We start from the raw sequence: 22,052 nt of genomic DNA on the forward strand, positions 1-22,052 counted from the left end.
AAAATAAAATAAAATAAATAAAAGTCTACAGGGCTCTTGTTGCTTGCAATCATACTTTCTTGTTCGCACGAGCATGACCTTCGCTATCACACATTTATCCTTAGAGTGAACCCACCTGCAGAAACACACAAAACAAAACAAAAATACAAAAATACACACACGAGTTCTAAAATAACCAATGTTAGTCTATGCAAATAATTAAGAGCAATGAAAACTATTAGAATTGAATAACTATGTAAAAGAAGCAAAAGAGTCTAAACTAACATGCATTGAAATATTAAACTAACAAACTAACAAAACTGAAAACAACCTAACTAGAAAAAGCATACTAACTAGCTAACTCACACATCCCAGATCTGATCTGGTTAAACAAATTAAGCCTGGCTCGATTGAGCAGTGACCAGGTTGAGTTTTATGCACGAATCTGGTCTGCATGACAGATTCAGTCAGCCGATTGATTTGAGCTTAATTTGGTCTGCTTAGACCAGATCAGACTCTGATAACTTAACTAAAAACAATTAACTCGACCACAATTGCAAAGAGAACCTAAGTATGCTCATTACCTAAAGGTCTCAAAACCTAAACTAACATACTAAATTAAATAAAAAAGACTAACAAAAGGGCAATGTAGGGAGCATATAGCATGATTCTTGCTTGAATGGAGTATTTAACACCCAGAAAATGATGTAACGCTGCTCACATTGGTCTGCGTGTGTGTGGTGAATCCAATAAGCATGGATTGCTTGCAGTAAAATTGATTAAACACGGGTATTTATTTTCTTTTTCTAAGTAATCATGCATGTAAAAAATATATAATATGCATAATGATCATTTACTTATCCTCATAAAAAAAAAGTAAACAATGTGAACTTTTAATGTTGTAATTTGACATATGATTTAACCTGAGTTAAGAAACAATGATAAATGCAGGATGTTGTTTGACAGCTTTCAGAAAAAGTTTGGCTCATATTTGAAATTTGAAAAAAGTCTGGCCTATATTTAGAATTAAGGGCAAAAGATTAGTGCCTAAATGGAATTTTCTTAATTTTAAAGAAGGAAGTCTGATTTTGTAATTACGAACAAAGGTAACGTATAAATGAAATTTTCCCCAAAAAAATCCACAAAAATGAAATATAGGCCTTGAATTTCGTTATCTTTTTCCCCAATTCCAACAATTACACTGTGGCGCCTGCTCACCTCTCTCTCTCTCCCTGACTCTCATATCTGACATTGGATCCTTCCAAACTCTCACTCTCTCTGGGCTTCTGCAGATGACTCCACCACCACCACCTTAGCCCCCCTTCTCTCTCTCTCCCACCGCCTCCGCCGGCCACCAAAAATGAAAGGCCTGACCAATGGGGAGTTCCTCAACGCCTCGTTCCTCATAAAGCTCTCGGCCCTGGCCCTCCTCTCCTTCTCTTTCTTCTTCTTAGGCAAGCACTGGTCCGATGGCTCCCAACAGATCGTCTTCTTCAGTAGCCGCGACTCCCAACCCACCTCCCCTTCCTCTTCCCCCTCCGTCTCCATCTCCATCTCCAAGAACGCCAATCTCACCCTCGAACTCCCCACCTTCATCCCTAACCTAACCGAATCGCCCCCGCCCCTCCCTCCGCCTCCGCCATTGTCGTGGTCGGCCCCGTCTCCGCCTCCGCCATTGTCATCGTCGGCCCCGCCTCCGCCATTGTCGTTGTCGGCCCCGCCTCCGCCAATTGATCTGCCCCCGCCACCACCGCCGCCGCCGTTGACGTTCGGAGTTGTTGATGAGAATGGGATGATGACGGACAATTTCGATGTCGGCGAGTTCGATGCCTATCTGGAAAAGGACTGGGGCAACGACACGGAGGGGAGTGGGCCTGGCGGGGAGGAGAAGGATCGCTGGGTGAGGCCGCCTAAGGTCGAGAAGTTCCCGCTGTGCCCGGAGAGCATGAGGGAGTTCATCCCCTGTCTGGACAACGAGGAGGCCATCCGGAAGCTGAATTCGACGGAGAGAGGGGAGAGGTTCGAGCGGCATTGCCCGCTGCCGGACGGCATCCCCAAGTGCCTCGTTCCTGTGCCTAAGAATTACAAGAACCGGATTCCGTGGCCGAGAAGCAGGAACGAGGTATGATCTCTCTCTCTCTCTCATATTCATGGTTGTAATTGAATCTTTCTTTTATTTGTGTGATTCTTGTTGCTTTCTTTCACTTCATCTTGGTTTCGAAGGACAAATTAAAAGGTTAGGTTTTTTATTATGGGTGTGTATTAGATAGTGATATCGAACTCAATTCGCTATATCGATGGCGTTCTAATGCATCTCGATTCAATTTGACATATCAATAGCATTCGAATGCTCTCTTGATTACAGTTCGGAGTTCTATAAGATTGCTGAATGTGATTTTCCATTGTAAATCTTCTTCCAAAAAGATTCATCGCAAATTGTGTACTTTTTGTTTTTCCACTTTGATTTTTTGTGCATGCACCATTCAATTGCGATTTAGATCAAAGTTGCTTTTGTAAGTCGTGTCCGTGTGCGCAACATTCAATTGCACTTTAGAAAAAAATTGTGAACATGTAGTTATTCATGTGAAAGATCAGGTGGACAATTTTCCGTCCTCATCTTTGTAGTTTATTCGATTGGTGCACTTTGATTTCTTACAATAGGTTTCATTTTTTTCAAGTTACACACGTTGATGCTTTGTTTTTCCATTATACATTTTGTTTTCATCAGACTGTCTTTAAGGTTGTGTTTGTATTTGGAACATGCAATTTGGTCATAGGTATGGTACAGCAATGTACCACATACTCGATTAGTGGAAGATAAGGGAGGACAGAACTGGATTACGCGTGATAAGGACAAATTTAAGTTTCCAGGTGGTGGAACACAATTCATTCATGGAGCTGATCAATACTTGGATCAGATTGCGAAGGTGAGGTGAAGTCTGTTTGGGAATAGTTGGAGGATGGTGGAAGATGATTCGTCTTGATGTGATGGCTCTCTGAATTTTGGTTGCGAACTGCAGATGGTTCCTGATATTGCTTTTGGTTCTCATACAAGAGTTGCGTTGGATGTTGGGTGTGGCGTTGCAAGTTTTGGTGCTTTCCTCATGTCTAGAAACGTGATCACTCTGTCCATTGCACCAAAGGATGTGCATGAGAATCAGATTCAATTTGCTCTCGAACGTGGTGTGCCAGCCATGGTTGCAGCATTTGCAACACACCGTCTGTTGCATCCAAGCCAGGCTTTTGAATTGATACACTGTTCAAGGTGTCGGATTAACTGGACCCGTGATGGTATGTCTGCATCTATCTATTTACTGTATTATTCTGCATCAGTTGTGAACTTGGAAAAAGATCTCTCGGTGGCTGTTATAGCTGTTCTTAATTTTAATACAGTCCCTTTTGCTCTGTTATTATTTTATTTCATATGCAAAGCAACTCCATAAAAAAAATTATGATCTGGCTTAGGATGACATAATAGGCTTGAATTGGGATTACTTCCAAAGTTAGTGGTGTTGCCATGTGAGTGAGTATTGATTTAAGTGATGTTGAGTTCTGTTATATCAGTTTATCATTTATGTGCTCTCTCTGCATGTGTGCATATATATATATATGTATATATTGTCAAATGCTAATGCTCTGTGGTCAGATCTGCAATTGTCTAGTGGCTTATGGATTCTGTTTAAACAAAGCCATTAATGTTCTGTTGATTATTTTATATGCAATTATATTTCTGCAACTTTTATTAATGTTAATGTGCAAGGAACTATGGTGGAAAAATTTTAATGTGCCATGTAGAATAATATTCTATTTGTTGTTTGCAAACTGATTGCTATAAGACATGGTTTGGCTAAGTATAATCAATAACAGGATTCTTCCAAGAAATGGGAAATTCAGGTGCTCTAAATTGGTCTATGATTGCTAATGAATTCTGGATATTGACATAGTATTTCTTACGGTTCTGTTCCACTTTACAGGACAGTGATGGTTTAACTGCATTTCTGCATGCAAAACTGAAATGTCTATGTTTTGCTTTAGACGTTGTCTTCAAGTTTGATTTAATTTGAGTCATTTTCACTAGGTAATATGCTCCAAAGGCTTCTTGCATCAAATTTGATTTACAAAAGTATAGCATACTATGTGTTAAATTGTCTACGAAGAGACAATACACATACGAGCACAAATACTTTATAAAAGAAGTGCACGATGGCACTCTCACAACACTTGAACAAAATATGCAAAAAGCATATAAATAATAAACATGCAATAATGCATGTTAGAAAGTGACTTGGAATGCATTGGATTCAATAATGAACCCATACCTATGCACGTGAAGTGCAAACATACCCATTAAAGGGAACAACATAAGCACATAATGTGCTAATACATAAAACCCAAAAAAGGGAAAAATATGACATAAAGTCATAAGTTACATATCATTGAAGAATAAATGGAAAAGGGGTAAAAACCCCATTACAATGGAGCATAAGCTCCCTCAAGAAGTAGTGAATTCAAAGGGGAAGAGCCCCTATTTATAACCCTTTGAGGAGCCACATTGGGGGCTCCCAAAGGAGTCGTTGGGAGCCCCCAACGGTCACATTTGTGACCGTTGGGGGCTCCCCAACGACTCTTTTGGGGAGACCTCCAATGTGGCGCAAACCACAAAAATCATATTTTAAAAAATAAAAACAAAAAGATAAAAGAAAGAATTACAATCATATTCCGAAATAGAATATGTGTAAAATGACTAAATTACCCCTATTGCCTAAAATAGAGAAATATATATTTTATATATATAATTAGGATAATACATATGCATATATACCATATATGAATATGTATTATACTTTATATATATAAAATATATATAATATTACAAATGTTGGATGATACATTTTAACACCCCCCCTCAAGCTTTGCGTGGGGGAACGAAAAGGTTGAAGACGGCAAGAAGAAGAATCTCAAAGCTTCAAGAGCCTTCAGAACGAATGCCATTGTAAATGTCTTCCTCCAATGTCTTTATCGATGAGCACCTTCTATCCAAGGGACTTCTTTTCCTCCTATCTTCAAGATCCTGAGAAAGGAAAACAACAAAGAACAAGTAAACAATATCTTTGCAATTTACTCAAAAAGGAACATTCCTAACAAAGTGCAAAAAGTATGCATAATATGATGGTTACTATAGAATGAACCGAAAAAAAAATTTAGAAAACCAAAGTTTCTAAATTATACATCATGTTAAAACAAAATGAGCGGAAGCAAAAAAATATGCAAAACTAGATTGCAAGAATGCATAGTGCATTCATAAGGTCCACCATTGGACAAGTATAACCCCATAATGGGGAATAACAAAAAGATCCACTAAGGGATACCACAAGAATCCTACGAAGAGGTATAACATACATATGCTTTATTGAATGAGAGCCCAAAAAAGACCATAAAGAGCATATGCATATACTTATTAAATGAATTAATCCTCAAAGAACTCATTAATGATCATGCTTCAAACATGTAATGAAGTGCCAAATAAGAGAAACGAAGTCTCCAAGCATACTTTAGGCAAAATAAACACAAGAGTTCACAAGATTTTTTTTTTTTTAAAAACATTTATGAAAGTCACACTTTAATTGACAAACTACACATTTTGCATATAAGGGTGACAAAAAACCATAAGCACTTAATATATAGATTAAATGCTAAGAAATCAACTTGATATGCATATCAAAAATATGATTTACTTGAAAAACACAAGTCATGAATGAAATTTTGCAAATTTCAACAATAGTTTATCCATTACAAACAACTTTCTCATTAGTCCTCCAAAAACCATAAATCAAGTGTATAAGCTACTAGATCAAGAATATGAAGTCATTAAAGGCCAAAGACATACAAAGGTGTGTAAAAGAACCTCTTGTCTACATATAATAATACTTGAAATAAGTGCATCTACGACAAGAACAAGAGCATACATGCCAATATGGACTAAAAAGTATCTCTTGTCTACGTAAAAATACACTTAAAACCAAGTATGTTCAGCTACTAGAACAAGAGTAATAAGTCAACCATGGGCTAAAACATAATACATCTCTTGTCTACATAAGATGACACTTGAAATGAGTGAAATAAGCCAACCATGGGCATACATCTAAGCGACTAGAACAAGAACACAAACGCCAACATGGACTAAGACCACACACGATGGTGTGCATCAACGTGTCTTGTCTACATATGATAACACTCAAGATAAGTGTGTTCAGCTACTAAACCAAGAGAGCAAAAGCCAACAAAGGCCAAAAAAAAAACACACGAAGGTGTAATAAAATTCTTGTCTACATATGATAACACTTAGATAATGGGCTTTAAAAGGAAAAGACTTTTGAGGCAATAAACCTGTAATGAAAATAAACCTTGAATAAAACAATACTCCTTTTTTAAAATGAACTCTCATAGCAATAATATGTATGTAAAAACTATCTTCAACAAGATACTATAATCGATAAAATAAAATTCTTGAGAACAAATGTGTGAATATACACACACCAAGAACACTTAGAATACTTGTGAAAAAACACAAGACCACAAAATCATAAATTTATTGCCATGTAAAAGTATCTCCAACAAGATACAACGATCAAGACCTTAATATTCTTGATAATAAACCCACCATGAATGCACAATAAGAATGCTTTTAGAACACTTGTGCACAAAGAGCACAACACACGGAATCACAAATGTGCAAATGCACTCATAAGATTCTTAAAATAAAAGGTTGGGCTATAATCCCAAAACACCTTGATTTTAAATATACCTTAAAACATTTAAGGTTTCAAACACCATATGTCCATCACATTTACATAGAAGCATCCATAATATCAATGGCCACACCAAACGAGTGACACACTCATATACCAAATCATTCTAGAGTCCCAAGATGCCCATAACTCACCTCAACCACCATCTATAATATGGTAAGTGGACAAACTAAAAATGACATAACAATGAGTGACACCCTCATAATTAAAGATCATATATCAAATCATTTTAGAGTCCTAAGGTGCCCATAACTCACCTCAATCACCATCTATAATATGGCAAGTGGACAATCTAAAATGACATAACACAAGATGCCCTTAACTCTCCTTAACAATTATCTCTAATACAACAATAAAAAGGCCAAATAAATGATGCATAAAATAACATGTGATGGACAACTATAAATGCCACAAAAGGACAATAAACACATAAGGAATCATTTTCCAAAAGGTTTTTACAAAGAGGACCGATTAACAAATTGAATCAAAGGTCCAATATAATCCACCAAAACAATTTTGCCTAAACACAAATTATGCTTAATCTTCAAAAGAAGTCTTATACATCAAAAAGGCTTTATTATGCAACAAACATAACATGAAATATTAAGCAATATCATGTGTACGAACCGATTTGGAACAAACAAGCCTTAACTATGAAAGATATAAGGTGCAATTAAGCAGTGAAGTTGGTGAAGTTCGAAAATAACAAACTTAGGCCAATATAGGCATTCATAAAGATGGTGAAGTTCGAAAAGCTTATCTACTATTGCAACTTAAAAATGATACTCATAAACAACCATGAGGTCTTCACAAAAGAGTATATACTCACAAGACGATTATAAGGACCGAAAGGCTCCTTAAGGAGAGCTTAAACATAAATAAAATTCCCAACGAAGGGGAAAACTCCATTTAAAGTGGAAGAAATCCCAACAAAATAGATTTAAAAACCTTATGATAAAATAAGATTGTACTATGGCATAAATAAAAATTAAACATTTATTGAGGGAAAATTTAAAAACTCTTAAGTTTTATCAAAAAACATGACTTAATAGATTATTACCTACTCCATTAAAGTACTTCAAAAAACATGACTTAAAACATGACTTAATAGATTATTAAGCACTTACAATATTCACTAATGAACAAACAAAAGGGCAAACACCCAAACCCACAAGAGACAACACAACATAAAAATATAAATATCTCTTATTGAAAAGAGAGAGAGCTCTCTAAATGTTGAAAACATCCTTAAGAGTGTAAAGATGAAAAGAAAATCACCACATTCCATAAGACCATTTAAAACTTTCTTAATTAAATGTTGCTCATATAAAACAGACACATTTGGTAAGAGAACATAATATGGAATTTTTCATATATGACAAACATTTTTCAAAAAACTATATTTCAAATATTTTAATCTTATCATACCTTTCTTTAAATACTAAACATTCATATAAAGGTATTCTCATAAACAAGGTTAGATTTAAAATGTAAATTCAAAGTTCCAATGGTCATAAATTTTTACCGATCCATTTAAATCTAATTTTGAGCAATCATATATCTAATTTTTCGCAAAACAAGTTATCATTTAAAATTTTTCAAAGAAAAACATACGAAAAAGATTCAATGGAGTAGCAAGTAACTCAAATTTTTATAAAAGGACTTAATGACAAAGACCTCACATAAAGAACATATTAAATTCTTCATACAATACTTCTAAGAAGTAGAAAGCATACCGAATAACTATATAAAAGAAAACAATAGAGAGAAACGAATACTTCACCATTTTTCTTTAAAATTCTTGAACACCACGCTTCCCGATGCACCACATAGCAACTCGATCTCAACCGGGCTCTGATACCATGTTAAATTGTCTACGAAGAGACAATACACATACGAGCACAAATACTTTATAAAAGAAGTGCACGATGGCACTCTCACAACACTTGAACAAAATATGCAAAAAGCATATAAATAATAAACATGCAATAATGCATGTTAGAAAGTGACTTGGAATGCATTGGATTCAATAATGAACCCATACCTATGCACGTGAAGTGCAAACATACCCATTAAAGGGAACAACATAAGCACATAATGTGCTAATACATAAAACCCAAAAAAGGGAAAAATATGACATAAAGTCATAAGTTACATATCATTGAAGAATAAATGGAAAAGGGGTAAAAACCCCATTACAATGGAGCATAAGCTCCCTCAAGAAGTAGTGAATTCAAAGGGGAAGAGCCCCTATTTATAACCCTTTGAGGAGCCACATTGGGGGCTCCCAAAGGAGTCGTTGGGAGCCCCCAACGGTCACATTTGTGACCGTTGGGGGCTCCCCAACGACTCTTTTGGGGAGACCTCCAATGTGGCCAAACCACAAAAATCATATTTTAAAAAATAAAAACAAAAAGATAAAAAAAAGAATTACAATCATATTCCGAAATAGAATATGCATAAAATGACTAAATTACCCCTATTGCCTAAAATAGAGAAATATATATTATATATATATATAAAATTAGGATAATACATATGCATATATACCATATATGAATATGTATTATACTTTATATATATAAAATATATATAATATTACAAATGTTGGATGATACATTTTAACAACTATGGACCTTTTTAGTTGGAATCTTACATTCATATAGTGCCATTTCTCAACATTACATAACATGCTTAACTCACGTTCCTATGATCTTAATGTGAATTTGCTTAATTGAGTTTGTTATGAGGCATAATAAAAAACTTTTGTGACTTCTATTTCAAAAGCTTCCTTGTGCTGACCTTTTTGTTGTTTTGTTTTGTTTGGCAAGATGGGATTTTGCTTCTTGAAGTTAATAGGATGCTTAGGGCTGGAGGCTACTTTGCTTGGGCAGCACAACCAGTTTATAAACATGAAGATGACCTACAAGAAGCATGGAAAGGTATTTTAAAACAAAATTTGTTTTTGACGGTTGAAAACTTCAAATTCTTACTCTTTGGGATATTTAGTCAAGAAAGTAATTTTGTTTACCCCCTAGTATGTTGACCTTGGAATGTGAATTGTCTGTTTATTTGCTATATATATTATCTGAGGGACATTTTGAAACACAAGCTGCATTCAGATACTTCTCAAATTTTGGCAATGTTACACATTTTAAGTTTTTTGTTTTAATTGCCATCATCCTTGTGGTTGAGCACTGCTGAGTTATTCACAAGCCTTATCATTTTTGTTGTCTTACTTACCTACTTCTCTTTCACTTCCTGATTCAACTGATCCTTGTTATGGAGAACAATGAAACCTACATTTCTGTTAGGGCATGAACCATGAGACTAGACTAACATGATTTGAAATATACTGCTAACGATGATTGCACCATTCTTTTGGAAAAACAAGAAAAACAATGATTGTTACTGGCAAAGGTGATTTTTGAATTGGTTATGGCAATGCCACTATGTTCTAATTATCATCATATTTTCCTTTTAGTGACTTCTCGTTTCATTTATTCTCTTCTTGTACTCTGTGATTCTTTTTCCCTTAAAAAGGAGAGACAGTTTTGCACGACTGATGATGTACATTAAGCATCACTAAAATACATGGCAAACTTTGTTCTTGAATTATTAGCAAAACTTTGAAATATATCTGTTTAGCTTTGGTCAAATACAACATAGACCATGGTCTCTGTGGCCTATGTCTGCATCCAATTGTGTGGACACAGCAAACAGGGACATACATATTCATACACCATCTTGGAATATTTTTCCTAAAGAACTGTGCTTAGTGATAGTGGCCGTGAAATGTACTTTGCTTTTCATCTGCAGTTCAAGTAATTATCACTTGTGTTTATGATATTATAGAGATGGAGAATCTTACTGCTTCATTATGCTGGAAACTTGTGAAGAAGGAAGGTTATATTGCCATCTGGCAGAAGCCACTGAACAACAGCTGTTATCTAAATCGTGAAGTCGGCGCTCAACCTCCACTATGTGATGCTGACGATGATCCAGATAATGTTTGGTATTTCCAAGGTCCTATTGCTTTCAGTTAATTGTGGTGCAAGGAAAAACATCCCTTTCTTTCCCATCTACTTTTGTTAGAGGATTCATGCAAATAAAAGATGCCAAGAGGACTAATGTGTTTTATTGTCACAATCCTTTCTGCTGTGTAAATTATTGTTCCCATAAGTCATCTACCGTATTAGAACACTGCCTGTCTTTATGCTACAAAAACTTTGACCTGTGAGGTTCGTTTGTGAGATGTCTTAAGCCAGATAGGACCACTTAGCTTTCCATCTCTATACTGGTTGTCTTCCAAGTTTATTGCTTAGCTGTGAAAAGTAAATTGGATCTTCACAAAACCAGTGGTTGCTAATTATCCTAATAAGATATGTGTGGCTCCAGCAATGGAGTTTTAGAAGAGCCTGTTTGGAGTCACGGTACGCCATTTTAGTTGTCCAGTTTCATTTGTCCTGTTGAAAAGAGTTCATGTAATTAAAGTAGTACAAGTTTAAGTTTTTCTATTATCTGCTTTTTTCCTTGGTTTTAGTTTTCTAATGGTCAACGTTATGTCCTCATCTTTGATCTGTTGTTTGTGTGGGTTGGTTCTTTTGCTTTAGCTGTATATGATGAATTTTATGATTTTATCCCATCTTTTGAATATTTGAACTTTTGTTGCTTCTTGGGAACTTTCACACACACACACACACACACACACACACACACACACACACACACACACGTGTGTGTGTGTGTAGAAAAATGAATCCTAATGATTCCATTGGAGAAGTCAGAATGTGATTATATATACTTACGTGTCATCATCATCATTGCACCATCTACAATGCATCAGTTCAACAAGTCCTAACTTCATTGCCTTCTGCATAGAGCTAAACATTGATTGCCTCTCTCTCTCTCTCTATCTATATATATATGTATAGTCTTTTGCATAGAGCTAAACATTGTTTGCCTCTCTCTCTCTTTCTATATATATAGAGAGTAATTGTTCCTTGCTAAACCAATTTGGTGCTAAACCGCGTGCTAAATGAGTTTTTTGGGTTTTTTTTCATTTTATTTTTAAATTCTAACCGTACAGATGTGATATATGTACTTGATTTTAGAGGGATCAACTCTTGAAGCGTTTGATTCCAACACATTGGTGGGTTTTTATAAAGTTCGAAAAATCAACGGTCCAAAATCTTTGTAAATTTTTGAGGCTCCAAACATCATTTTTTTCATCGAAAACACATGATCCAGGTGTGGATTCTTAGTAAATCAACCATGCCCAACACATTTATGGGGCCGGAACCGTATAAAAAGCACTGGAGAAGCCTGAAAAACCCATTTAGCACGCGGTTTAGCACAGACCCATTTTCCTATATATATATATATATATATATATATATATATATATATATATAGAGAGAGAGAGAGAGAGAGAGAGAGAGAGAGAGAGAGAGAGAGAGAGAGAGAGAGAGAGAGAGAGAATCAATGTTTTTCTCTATGCAGTAGGCAATGAAGTTAGGATTTGTAGAACTGGTGCAATGATGATGATGACACACAAGAACAGTTGCTATTCTTTATTTTCTCTATCATTTGATTTCTTTTTTATCTGACTGATAAGAAAGAAAAAGAAAAAAACATCTCTATTTGTACCCATTTGTCTGAGACTAGAAGTAGGTGCACTTATCGCTGGACCATGACCTGTTCCAGTATTTATTGGTCATTAATTTTTTGAAGAGAGCTCTCATTAAGTCACACTGTACTAAGATAATCCAAGTATTTGCTTCTTATCTGTGCTGGATTATTCCAATTTAAAGGACAGTCATAAAGTTTTAAGTGAACTATGTGGATTTGTTAAAGAAAAATTGAAAGCATCAAAAGTTAAAAAATACTTGCTTTGGAACATAATTTCTTGTCAATATTCATGAATCAATTCTTTGTGCTTTTGCACAGTGCCAATCATTTGTTGGTAAATCAGAATGATTGGAAAGGAATGTTTATTTCCAAATTTGCAACATGTTTCTGCTGAAAGATTAGACAGGTTTACACTGTTTGCAGTATTTTTTCTTGTACCTAAACCTTTCATGCCAACTTAATAAGCCAATCGAAGGAGAAAACACAGCTAATAGGTTGCCTCTGATTTACTGGTTGATACTACGTGTGTGCAGTCGTAGTCTAGTGATGAAACTACATTTTGGGATGAAAACCTATGAAGTGGCTTCCACCTGTTCTTGCCATATCTATTTCAGGGATTCGCCACTTGATGATACACATCATATTCCACCTCATCACATATATAGGTATTTGGATTTTTCATGTGGTTGGTGTAAGGCTCTGATTTGGTTAGTTTGCAGTGTGTACCCTTTTCTGTATCTAGCATTCTACACATGCTTATTGAGAAAACAGTCTATGCGTTGACTTTGTAAAACTATTTGTTTAGTACATTGGCATGTGGGCTGCATCTTGGGGCACTTCCATAGTGTCTTTCTTCACTCGTTCACAGATTGTACATTCAAGATCCATTTACTCCAGCTTTTCTTCTTTCCTTTGAAAAACATTCGGGTTTTAGCTTGAAGATTTGTTGTGTGCTGTGCCCATGAAAAGTTGTTCGATGGAAACAGTTGCAATCTTTGGTAACTGGATTCAATCAATGTCTTTCTCTTTCCTTCTAGTTACAGAATCTATCCGATCCCATCTGCTGCATCTTTCTTCTTCACTGTTTGAGAATGTAGAACATCTAAGCTTAAAGAGTTGTTGCATGAAAAGCTGATGTATAGTCCAATAAAAATGGTTCCAGTGTCTTCTGCTGATCTGTTCATGCATATCTTTACAAACGGTAAATTTTTGCTAAGGTAGGCCTGTTCTCAGATTATCATGGATGATTGTGAACCTCATAAATTTCTAAGTACCAGTCAGGGATCCTCAATTCTCTGAGCATGCTAGTCATTTGAGCTCATTTTTGTTCATTCTGCAACAAATTATATTTTTCTTTTACATGCAGGTATGTTGGTCTGAAAGCTTGTATTACTCAACTGCCTGAGAATGGATATGGAAGGAACATAACAGCTTGGCCTTCACGCTTGCATACTCCGCCAGATAGGCTTCAAACTGTAAATATTGATTCATACGTCGCACAGAAGGAGCTTTTCAAAGCAGAGTCAGGTTATTGGAATGAGATTGTAGAGAGCTATGTCCGTGTCTTCCGCTGGAAAAAGTTACAGTTTCGTAATATTTTGGACATGCGGGCAGGACTTGGAGGGTATTTTACTATTCCAGAAACTTACCATGCTTTAAATTGTGAACATTGTGTGTATGTTTCGGCAATAATGCTGGAACCCTGAAATAAGCTTTCCACTTAATGGATAACTTAGGCTGATCATGACATTGTTTCAGAATTGAGGTCCAAATTGCTCCTAACAAGTCCTTTTTTGGCATTGACAGGTTTGCAGCCGCAATGATTGATAATCAAATTGATTGCTGGGTGTTGAACGTTGTTCCTGTTAGTGAGCCCAACACCTTACCTGTAATACATGATCGTGGACTAATAGGAGTCATACATGACTGGTATATTTTGTCTCTTCTTGTTCTTGATTTTTTTCCATTTGTTTGAGGGACAACAGGAACAAAACATGGTAAACGTGCACTTCTCGGGCTAGCAAATCCCAGCACATCTAAAACCTCAGTGGATATAACAACAACAACTGCACCTTCATCCCAAAACAATTAGGGTCGGCGATATGAGCCAAAAAAAAAATCATTCTGGGTCTTCCACATGAATTCTTCTCTTCCAATCATTTATATCCAATGCCATGTCCTCGGTGAGGTTCAAAGCATTCATATCCTTTCCTATCATCTCCATCCAAGTCTTCTTAGGCCTACCCGACCTCTTTTAACTAATATATTTTCCCATTTCTCCATCCTTCTAACTGGAGCATCATTAGGCCTTCGCCGAATATGTCCAAACCACCGTAAATGATTCTCTCTCATCTTATTTTCAATGGATGCAACGCCTACCTTCTTACGTATCTCCTCATTTCGAATCTTATCTTTTATTGTATTTCCACACATCCATCTAAGCATACGCATCTCAACTACACTCATTTTTTTTAATATGATGTCTCTTGGCAGCCCAACATTCTGTACCATATAGTAAAGCGGGCCTAATTGTTGTTCTATAAAACTTTTCCTTCAACTGCAATGGCATTCTACGATCGCACAACACTCCAGTTGCACTTTTCCATTTCATCCACCCAACCTTTATCCTATGATTTACATCTCCATCAATTTCTTCATACTTTTGAATGATAGATCCCTAATATTTGAAACAGTCATCCACCGGTATTTCTTGCTTACCAAGCTTAACTACACTCCCATCACTACTTCGTTGCTTATTAAACCGACATTTCATATATTTTGTCTTACTCTTACTTCAACTTGAAACCTCTTGCTTTCAATGTCTGCCTCCATAATTCTAACTTAGCATTAACCCCAACTCTAGACTCATCAATCAAAACAATATCATCAGCAAACAACATACACCACGACACATTTTCTTGAATTGATCTCGTAAGCTCATCCATCACTATAACAAATAGGAAATGGCTTAATGCAGATCCTTGATGTAACCCAACCGTTATAGGAAAATTGGTTGTAACCCAAGTGCTGACATTGGTTACTACTCCTTCGTACATATCTTTAATTATACTAATGTACTTGAGAGAAACACCTTTCTTCATCATTGTCCACCAGAGAACATCCCTAGGTACTCTATCGTATGCCTTCTCTAAATCAATAAAAACCATATGCAAATCTTTGTTCCTCTCTCTATATCTCTCAATAAGTTGTCTAGGAAGATGTATAGCTTCTATAGTTGATCTTCCAAGCATATATATATATATATATATATATATATATATATATATATATATATATATATATATATAATCATTCAAACTTGCTTTTGATGGTTCCAGATTCATTGGAAATTGCTTTGGTGGAATTCTAAATCAAATTTTAATTTAATGCTTGACTAAACCTACATCTATTTCGTCTTAGCATGATCAACTCCACTTTTAGTGTTGTAGTCATGTATCTTGGTTCTTCCCGTCATGGATCATCGTTGCAATTATTCGTCTCTCCAAAAGATGCTTGTTGATGTAGATAATACTGACTCTCTATTCGTGTCTTCCATCAATTGGTAGAAGTGAGATGCTATTCCACCATATGTGTTCCAGCTTTTAACTGGACCATCACTTCATGCTTGATTACACACATATTAATGAAGACCTTATCAAGATGCCTGTATCTTTTGTTGTCTTACTCTCTTGAGCATGAGCTATGTCACAGGGATTCGGCCAGCAGGGTGCCGCACCCGCGTCAACGCGACTTGGGTGCAGGTGCGGCACCCGGTGCGGTCAAGCCGACCATGGGTGCGGTCAAGCCGACCATGGGTGCGGTCAAGCCGACCATGGGTGCGGTCAAGCCGACCCTGGGTGCGGTCAAGCCGACCCTGGGTGCGGTCAACGCACCCAGGGTCATAAATGTCCAAATCTGAACTTTAAAAAAAATTCTGTTAAAAATTAGTGTTACTGCTGTTTACTGTTAAAAATTATATATAATTATATATGTATATACCCTTCCACACCCCCGCACCCAAGTTTTTTTAAAGTGCCGCATCGCCACACCTGCACCTATGTGACATAGAGCATGAGTTTGTGTTAGTCCTGACTTCTGAGTGAGCTGGGACTAGGAGATGCAATTGCTAATTACACTATCTTCCTTGGGTATATTACATCTTGGGCTGGCAATGATTTGAAGGAGATCCCCTAATTTCCCATTGACTGGTACATATGAATCCCATGTCTTTTTTCTTGAATAGCCAAGCTAGCGTTAGCCCTTCATGGGATTTGAACCTACCATGCCTTGGCCTGGCCCAGCTATCTTCGGCACAGTTAAATCCCACACTGCCAGCCAATGAAAAAGCCATCTGGTGAAGCACTTTTAATGAGTTCGCTTGTAGATATAATTGATTCTTATGATAACAGGTGTCATGCACGTTCGAAAGCAGGTTTTGTGGAGGTTGTTTTAGGACAATCATCTTCTTGCCATATGTTCCTTCAGCACATCAGTTAGTGTAGAAGACTATTCAATCTGAAAATATCGACAATTAAGCAAATAAGTGATGCTTCCTTTTGTAGTATTGTATAAGTAGACATTTGGTAATATTTTCCATGGTATTCTTTTTCTCTGATATATGTAAAAATGTAATCTATGCTACAGTTTCTTAATGTGTATTGTCGTTTCTCACTCCCAAAATTTTCATGTTATCATGGTAAGAGCAAACACTTTGGAATGAATATATTTGTTGCTTGTCTCATTAGACATGCAATGTGCTGATTATGGGGCATTTATATGCTCTCTCTCACACACACACACATACATGGACTCACAGCTTTATTTTTTCATCTTGATCATTATCATCTCAAACATTGACAAAATTTAATCTCCTGTTGCAGGTGTGAACCATTTGACACATACCCCAGAACATATGATCTCGTACATGCAGCAGGGCTCTTTTCCAGAGAGCAGAAAAGGTTCATTGACCTACCATCCATGCTAAGCTGACCATACCACCTCTCTCTCTCTCTCTGAAACATACTCCCATGTGCACACACATGCATGTGTTTGTCACAAATATTACCTAACATTTATCATCTGCAGGTGTGACATTTCTAGGATCATGCTTGAGATGGACCGCGTATTACGTCCAGGTGGCTATGCCTACATTAGGGACTCGAAAAACGTCATTGATGAGGTTCATCAAATTGCAGCTGCCATGGGATGGAGGATTTCAGTATACGACACTTCAGAGGGGCCATACTCAAGTCGCAAGTTGCTGGCATGTCAAAAGCAGTTGTTGCGGCGTTGAATAACTGAAAGCAGCAGTAGATGTATTCTTTTACCATAGTTTGTGGGAGACACCAAATTATTCATCGATTGCGACTAGCCGAATTAGATTGGGTGCCAGTTGTGCAGAGCAAAAGGTAAAGTCTTACGTTTTCCAGGTGTGTATTTCATCATTTTATTTGGCAGTAACATAGCCCGTGAAATTTAGTAGCTCTATCATGCTTTAGTATAGATCAGCTTGGCAGTTGGTTCATATCAATCTAATTCAGTGGCTTGCAATTGTAAGAACATCAAAAGAGATTAATATAAATGCTCTCAAGCGGTTCCTTTAGTTGTTGACATTGGCCTTTTGCATCTTTCTGTTAGTAGCTGTCAGCAGTTTGTTTTGGCAAATTTTCATATTTTTCAGGGATTAACGGCACCTGTAAACCACAGATTGTATTCAGAGCTGAATTGCTTATACCTTATTCAATGCACTTCGACATACTAAAGTAGAAAATTGGCAGATCATAATGTAGTCTGTTATATGCTGCTGATGTACTACCAAGATTCTAGCGATGCTAGGTCTTGCCTTTTAGGAAGTAAACTGGAAAAGGTGGTGCAATTGAGATATTCTGAATTCTGATGGACTAGGCAAGGTTCGGGGAATGGTCCAGTCCAGGCTTTACCATTGTCAGCTTCTCTGCTAATGAAAGATTTTTATCCTTCAGGGTGTGTTTGATGCACCAAAAATTACTCTACTTAAATTCCAAACACTCAGAAATTCTCTCCGCAAACACAAAATGCATGAGATTGGGGATTTTGAGGAGAAATTCTCTTTGTAAATGCAAAATGTGCAATAATATTTCTCCTGAGTTTGATAGCGCTTGCAGGTCCACATCTTAGTGGGATAAAACATCACCATAGACGATTTCTTGATGCTATTGTGAATGTATCTGTCTGAGAAATTCAAGCAAAACTAGCAATTCCATGTATTGATTCATGGTTGAATCAGTTCAACCAGCTGCTCTGTTCGGCCTCTTAGATCATCTGTGGAGAGCCAAGCCTGATATCACTGTATCATCTGCAATAGTAATGTATCATTTTGGAGCAATTGGTAGGGGTGCCTTGGTTAAATTGTGCCCTTAATATGTACTCTGGTCGACAACAGCTCATTCAATCTGATCCCATACATGTGTTCAGCATGGTTTTCCTAATAGGGATCATAAATCTTGGATCATGTTTTTCTGAAGTGATCATTTTTTTGAGTTGTAAACTTTTGGTACATTCTGGACCATTGATTTTTGAAACCCTTGGTCGACAACCTCTCACTCAATCTGACTCCATAGATGTGTTCAGCATGGTTTTCCTAATAGGGATCATATTTTTCTGAAGTGATCATTTTTTCCAGTTGTAGTGCATTGTGGGCCATTGATTTTTGAAACCCTTGGTAATCCTTACACATTCTTACCATCTGATCCTATAAAACATATTGCAATAGCTTTATATCAATTATTGATACATTGCATATTATTGTGTTTGTACATTTACAAAAGTCAAAATGTTTTCTATCTGATGTGGGCCATACCCAAATCAGCAATAAGTCAGATCAGGCTGAGCCTAGGGTTGCACACGAGGAGTTCGAGCTTGCCCAAGTGAACTGGTGTATAGGCTCGGCTTGAGTTCGGCCCAAGCCTGAACCGAGCTGAGCTTAATCGGGCTGAGCCTGAACCAAGCTTGGGTCACTCAGTTTTTTGCACTTTTGAGCACAACTGATCAAGCTGGCTTGAGCTCGGTTGAGAGAGAGAGAGAGAGAGAGAGAGGAAGAAAGATGAGGAAGAGTGAGAAAACATGTTTTTCTCCCTTTTTGAACACATGGAGAGGTGGTGGTGGTGATGATCCTCGGCAGAAGGGGTGGTAGTGGTGGTGGCGATCCTTGGCTGAGAGAGAGAGAGAGAGAGAGAGAGAGAGAGAGAGAGAGAGAGAAGGGGCAGGGGGTTTCAGGAGTGGGGGAGGTAGGAAGGCTCGAGAAGGGACGGGGAGCTCAAGAAGGAGCAGGCCAGGGACGGGGCGCGGGTCGGTGCTCGAGGGTGGGTCTGAAGTACGCCAGAGCCAAGCCTAATCAAGGTTGGTAGGTCCATCAGGCTCGGCTCGTTTGCTCTGTCCGAGCCTAAGAGCGTGTACAAGCTCGGCTCATTTACAGCCCAAGCCGAGAACTGGCTCGGCTCGTTGTGCATCCCTAGCTGAGACAGATCCATCTTAGCGTATACATCTCTTCAGCATGCACTGTCTTTTTTGTTTTTTTGATAGTCCAGCTGGGTTTAGGCGGATCCCCACCGGCTATACAACTGACACTGTCTTATCATTTCTTAGTTGCTCAACATTCAGCTTCGTACTACTCATAAGATTTGCTTAAATGGGTGACACCAATGTCAAAATCGGTTAACAAAAACCAAAAGGATAAAAGCAGTGAATAAAATAAAATCAGATAGCCATTTTGAGTCACTAGAATATGAGAACTAATGTGTGAACCACCATTTTTATGGATTTTTTTTTTCTCTTGAATCTAATCTACATACTTGGTTTTATAAGAACACGAAATCATCCAATTTTGATGCATAAATGAGATTTTTTTAAGGCTTTAAAATCAAAGACTCATAATCTTCATAAATATTCAAGCATTCAAAAATCATATTTTTTCACTGAAAATACACTATCCAATGGTTGATTCCTAGCAAATTCACCATGCCAAGCACATTCACATGGTTGGATTTGCAAAAAAAGTGTTGAAAATGCTCATATTTCTAGTTCTCATATTTTAGTTCTTATATTTCAGTTCTCATATTCTAGTGACTCTTCCATTTCAAAAAAGTTTTTTTTTTAATTTTATTTTTTATAAAGATATTCTTTTAAACATGTAAATGAATCGATTCAAGGTTGAATTATCCCGCCTCTGCCAAAAAAAGGCTGAATTTTAAAAGTATCCAAATCAGGCCCTGTTTGGTTTCATCGTGGAGCCAAATCGACTAGGCCTATTGAAACCGGTTGAGATTTTTTTTAATAACATGGGGCCAGATTTTGTAAATCTTAGTTCATTTAACTAACAGGTTGATCATAATCACATCATCTATTCACTAGGCTACGATGACTATGTTTTATGAGCATTACTGATAATCATGTTCACTAAAAAATGATCACATCAAATCAACTGTATTTGATATTATATGAACATATTTAGAGTGAGATCTTGGTAAACACATGATCAAAGACTTTTTTTTTTCTCACATCTAACACCGTAGATGTGATCTATAGGTTTTGTTTAGTGGGGACAGGCTTTTGAATCACTGGATTCTGACATGTATACAGGTTTTTTTAGGTGATCTAAAATCAATGGCTATGAAGGTACCCGTTTCTTCCGACTCATAAATTTATGTTTTTCGTCAAAAAAACATGATCCAAGAGTCGATTCCCACTAAATAGAGTATGCTAAACACATCGAACGGTTCAGATCTATCATAAAACACTTCAAAACTATGGGGCAGAACAATGGGGCCTAATATGTTCAGCTCTCTCTCTCTCTCTCTCTCTCTATATATATATATATATATATATATATATATATATATAACATTTGCTATCATGAGTAAGGAACCCTAGTTGAAACTTACAGGGAGGTTGTTTTGACCAAATCAAACCTCATGGATGTGCTAATTGATCCTTGATTAGACCTGGGTCGGGACCTGGTACCATCATCTCAAGTCAGGTTTGTGTTTGGTTCTACGTAGGTCTGAACCAAACCTGACCCATTGACACTCTACCTGGTGGTAAGTGGTGCCCCATGGGTTCACACCATCGGAAAAATGACTGTAAGCACAACAGGCATAACCAGCGTGACTAGGTCGCTGATCCCGGGAGTGGTTTCCCTGTTCCTCATTAAAAAAAAGAGTGAAGCATTTGCATCTGGCTGTTATATATCATTAGCCATCAAGGTAGATGTCATACTGAGGAGACATAACGGTAGGAATATTTCACCAAGATGCGTGAGAAAAAAAAAACAAATTTTCATAAGAAAGAGGTTGTTTTCTCATGATGGGTCGATAAATTGTTATTTTTCATCCATCAGCCATGAGGGTGGTGAACTATAACACTGAGGCAACATTACTGTAGGAATATAAGTGCATTTATTTCATCCAAATGCGTCACAAAGCAATACATTTTCGTATGAAAAGGTCGTTTTCCCATAATTGGGTTGATAAATTCTCGTTTTTCATATGGAGGCAACATAACAGAAGGGGTTTCAATAGGCTGGGTTTGCTTTAGACTTACGTGAGACCAAACCCAGCTCTGATTTGAGATGTTGGAGATCCGGGTCCATTCAGACTC

At 37.0% G+C, this 22,052-nt stretch overlaps 1 protein-coding gene across 1 annotated transcript; it reads left to right on the forward strand.

Annotated features, from left to right (window-relative positions):
- Positions 1-1,164: 1,164 nt before the first annotated feature.
- LOC149828217 (putative methyltransferase PMT11) lies at positions 1,165-18,031 on the forward strand. Its single transcript, XM_090017454.1, has 9 exons — positions 1,165-2,101; positions 2,757-2,906; positions 3,000-3,270; positions 9,620-9,730; positions 10,644-10,803; positions 13,786-14,043; positions 14,226-14,348; positions 17,300-17,377; positions 17,505-18,031. Exons 1-9 carry the CDS (start codon positions 1,340-1,342, stop codon positions 17,710-17,712), a joined length of 2,121 nt encoding a protein of 706 aa, XP_089873580.1. The 5' UTR covers positions 1,165-1,339; the 3' UTR covers positions 17,713-18,031.
- Positions 18,032-22,052: the final 4,021 nt, after the last annotated feature.

The sequence above is a fragment of the Nuphar pumila genome, chromosome 9 (assembly GCF_984573655.1).
Source record: "Nuphar pumila chromosome 9, dmNupPumi1.hap1.1, whole genome shotgun sequence".
In the NCBI taxonomy this organism is placed as follows: domain Eukaryota; kingdom Viridiplantae; phylum Streptophyta; class Magnoliopsida; order Nymphaeales; family Nymphaeaceae; genus Nuphar; species Nuphar pumila.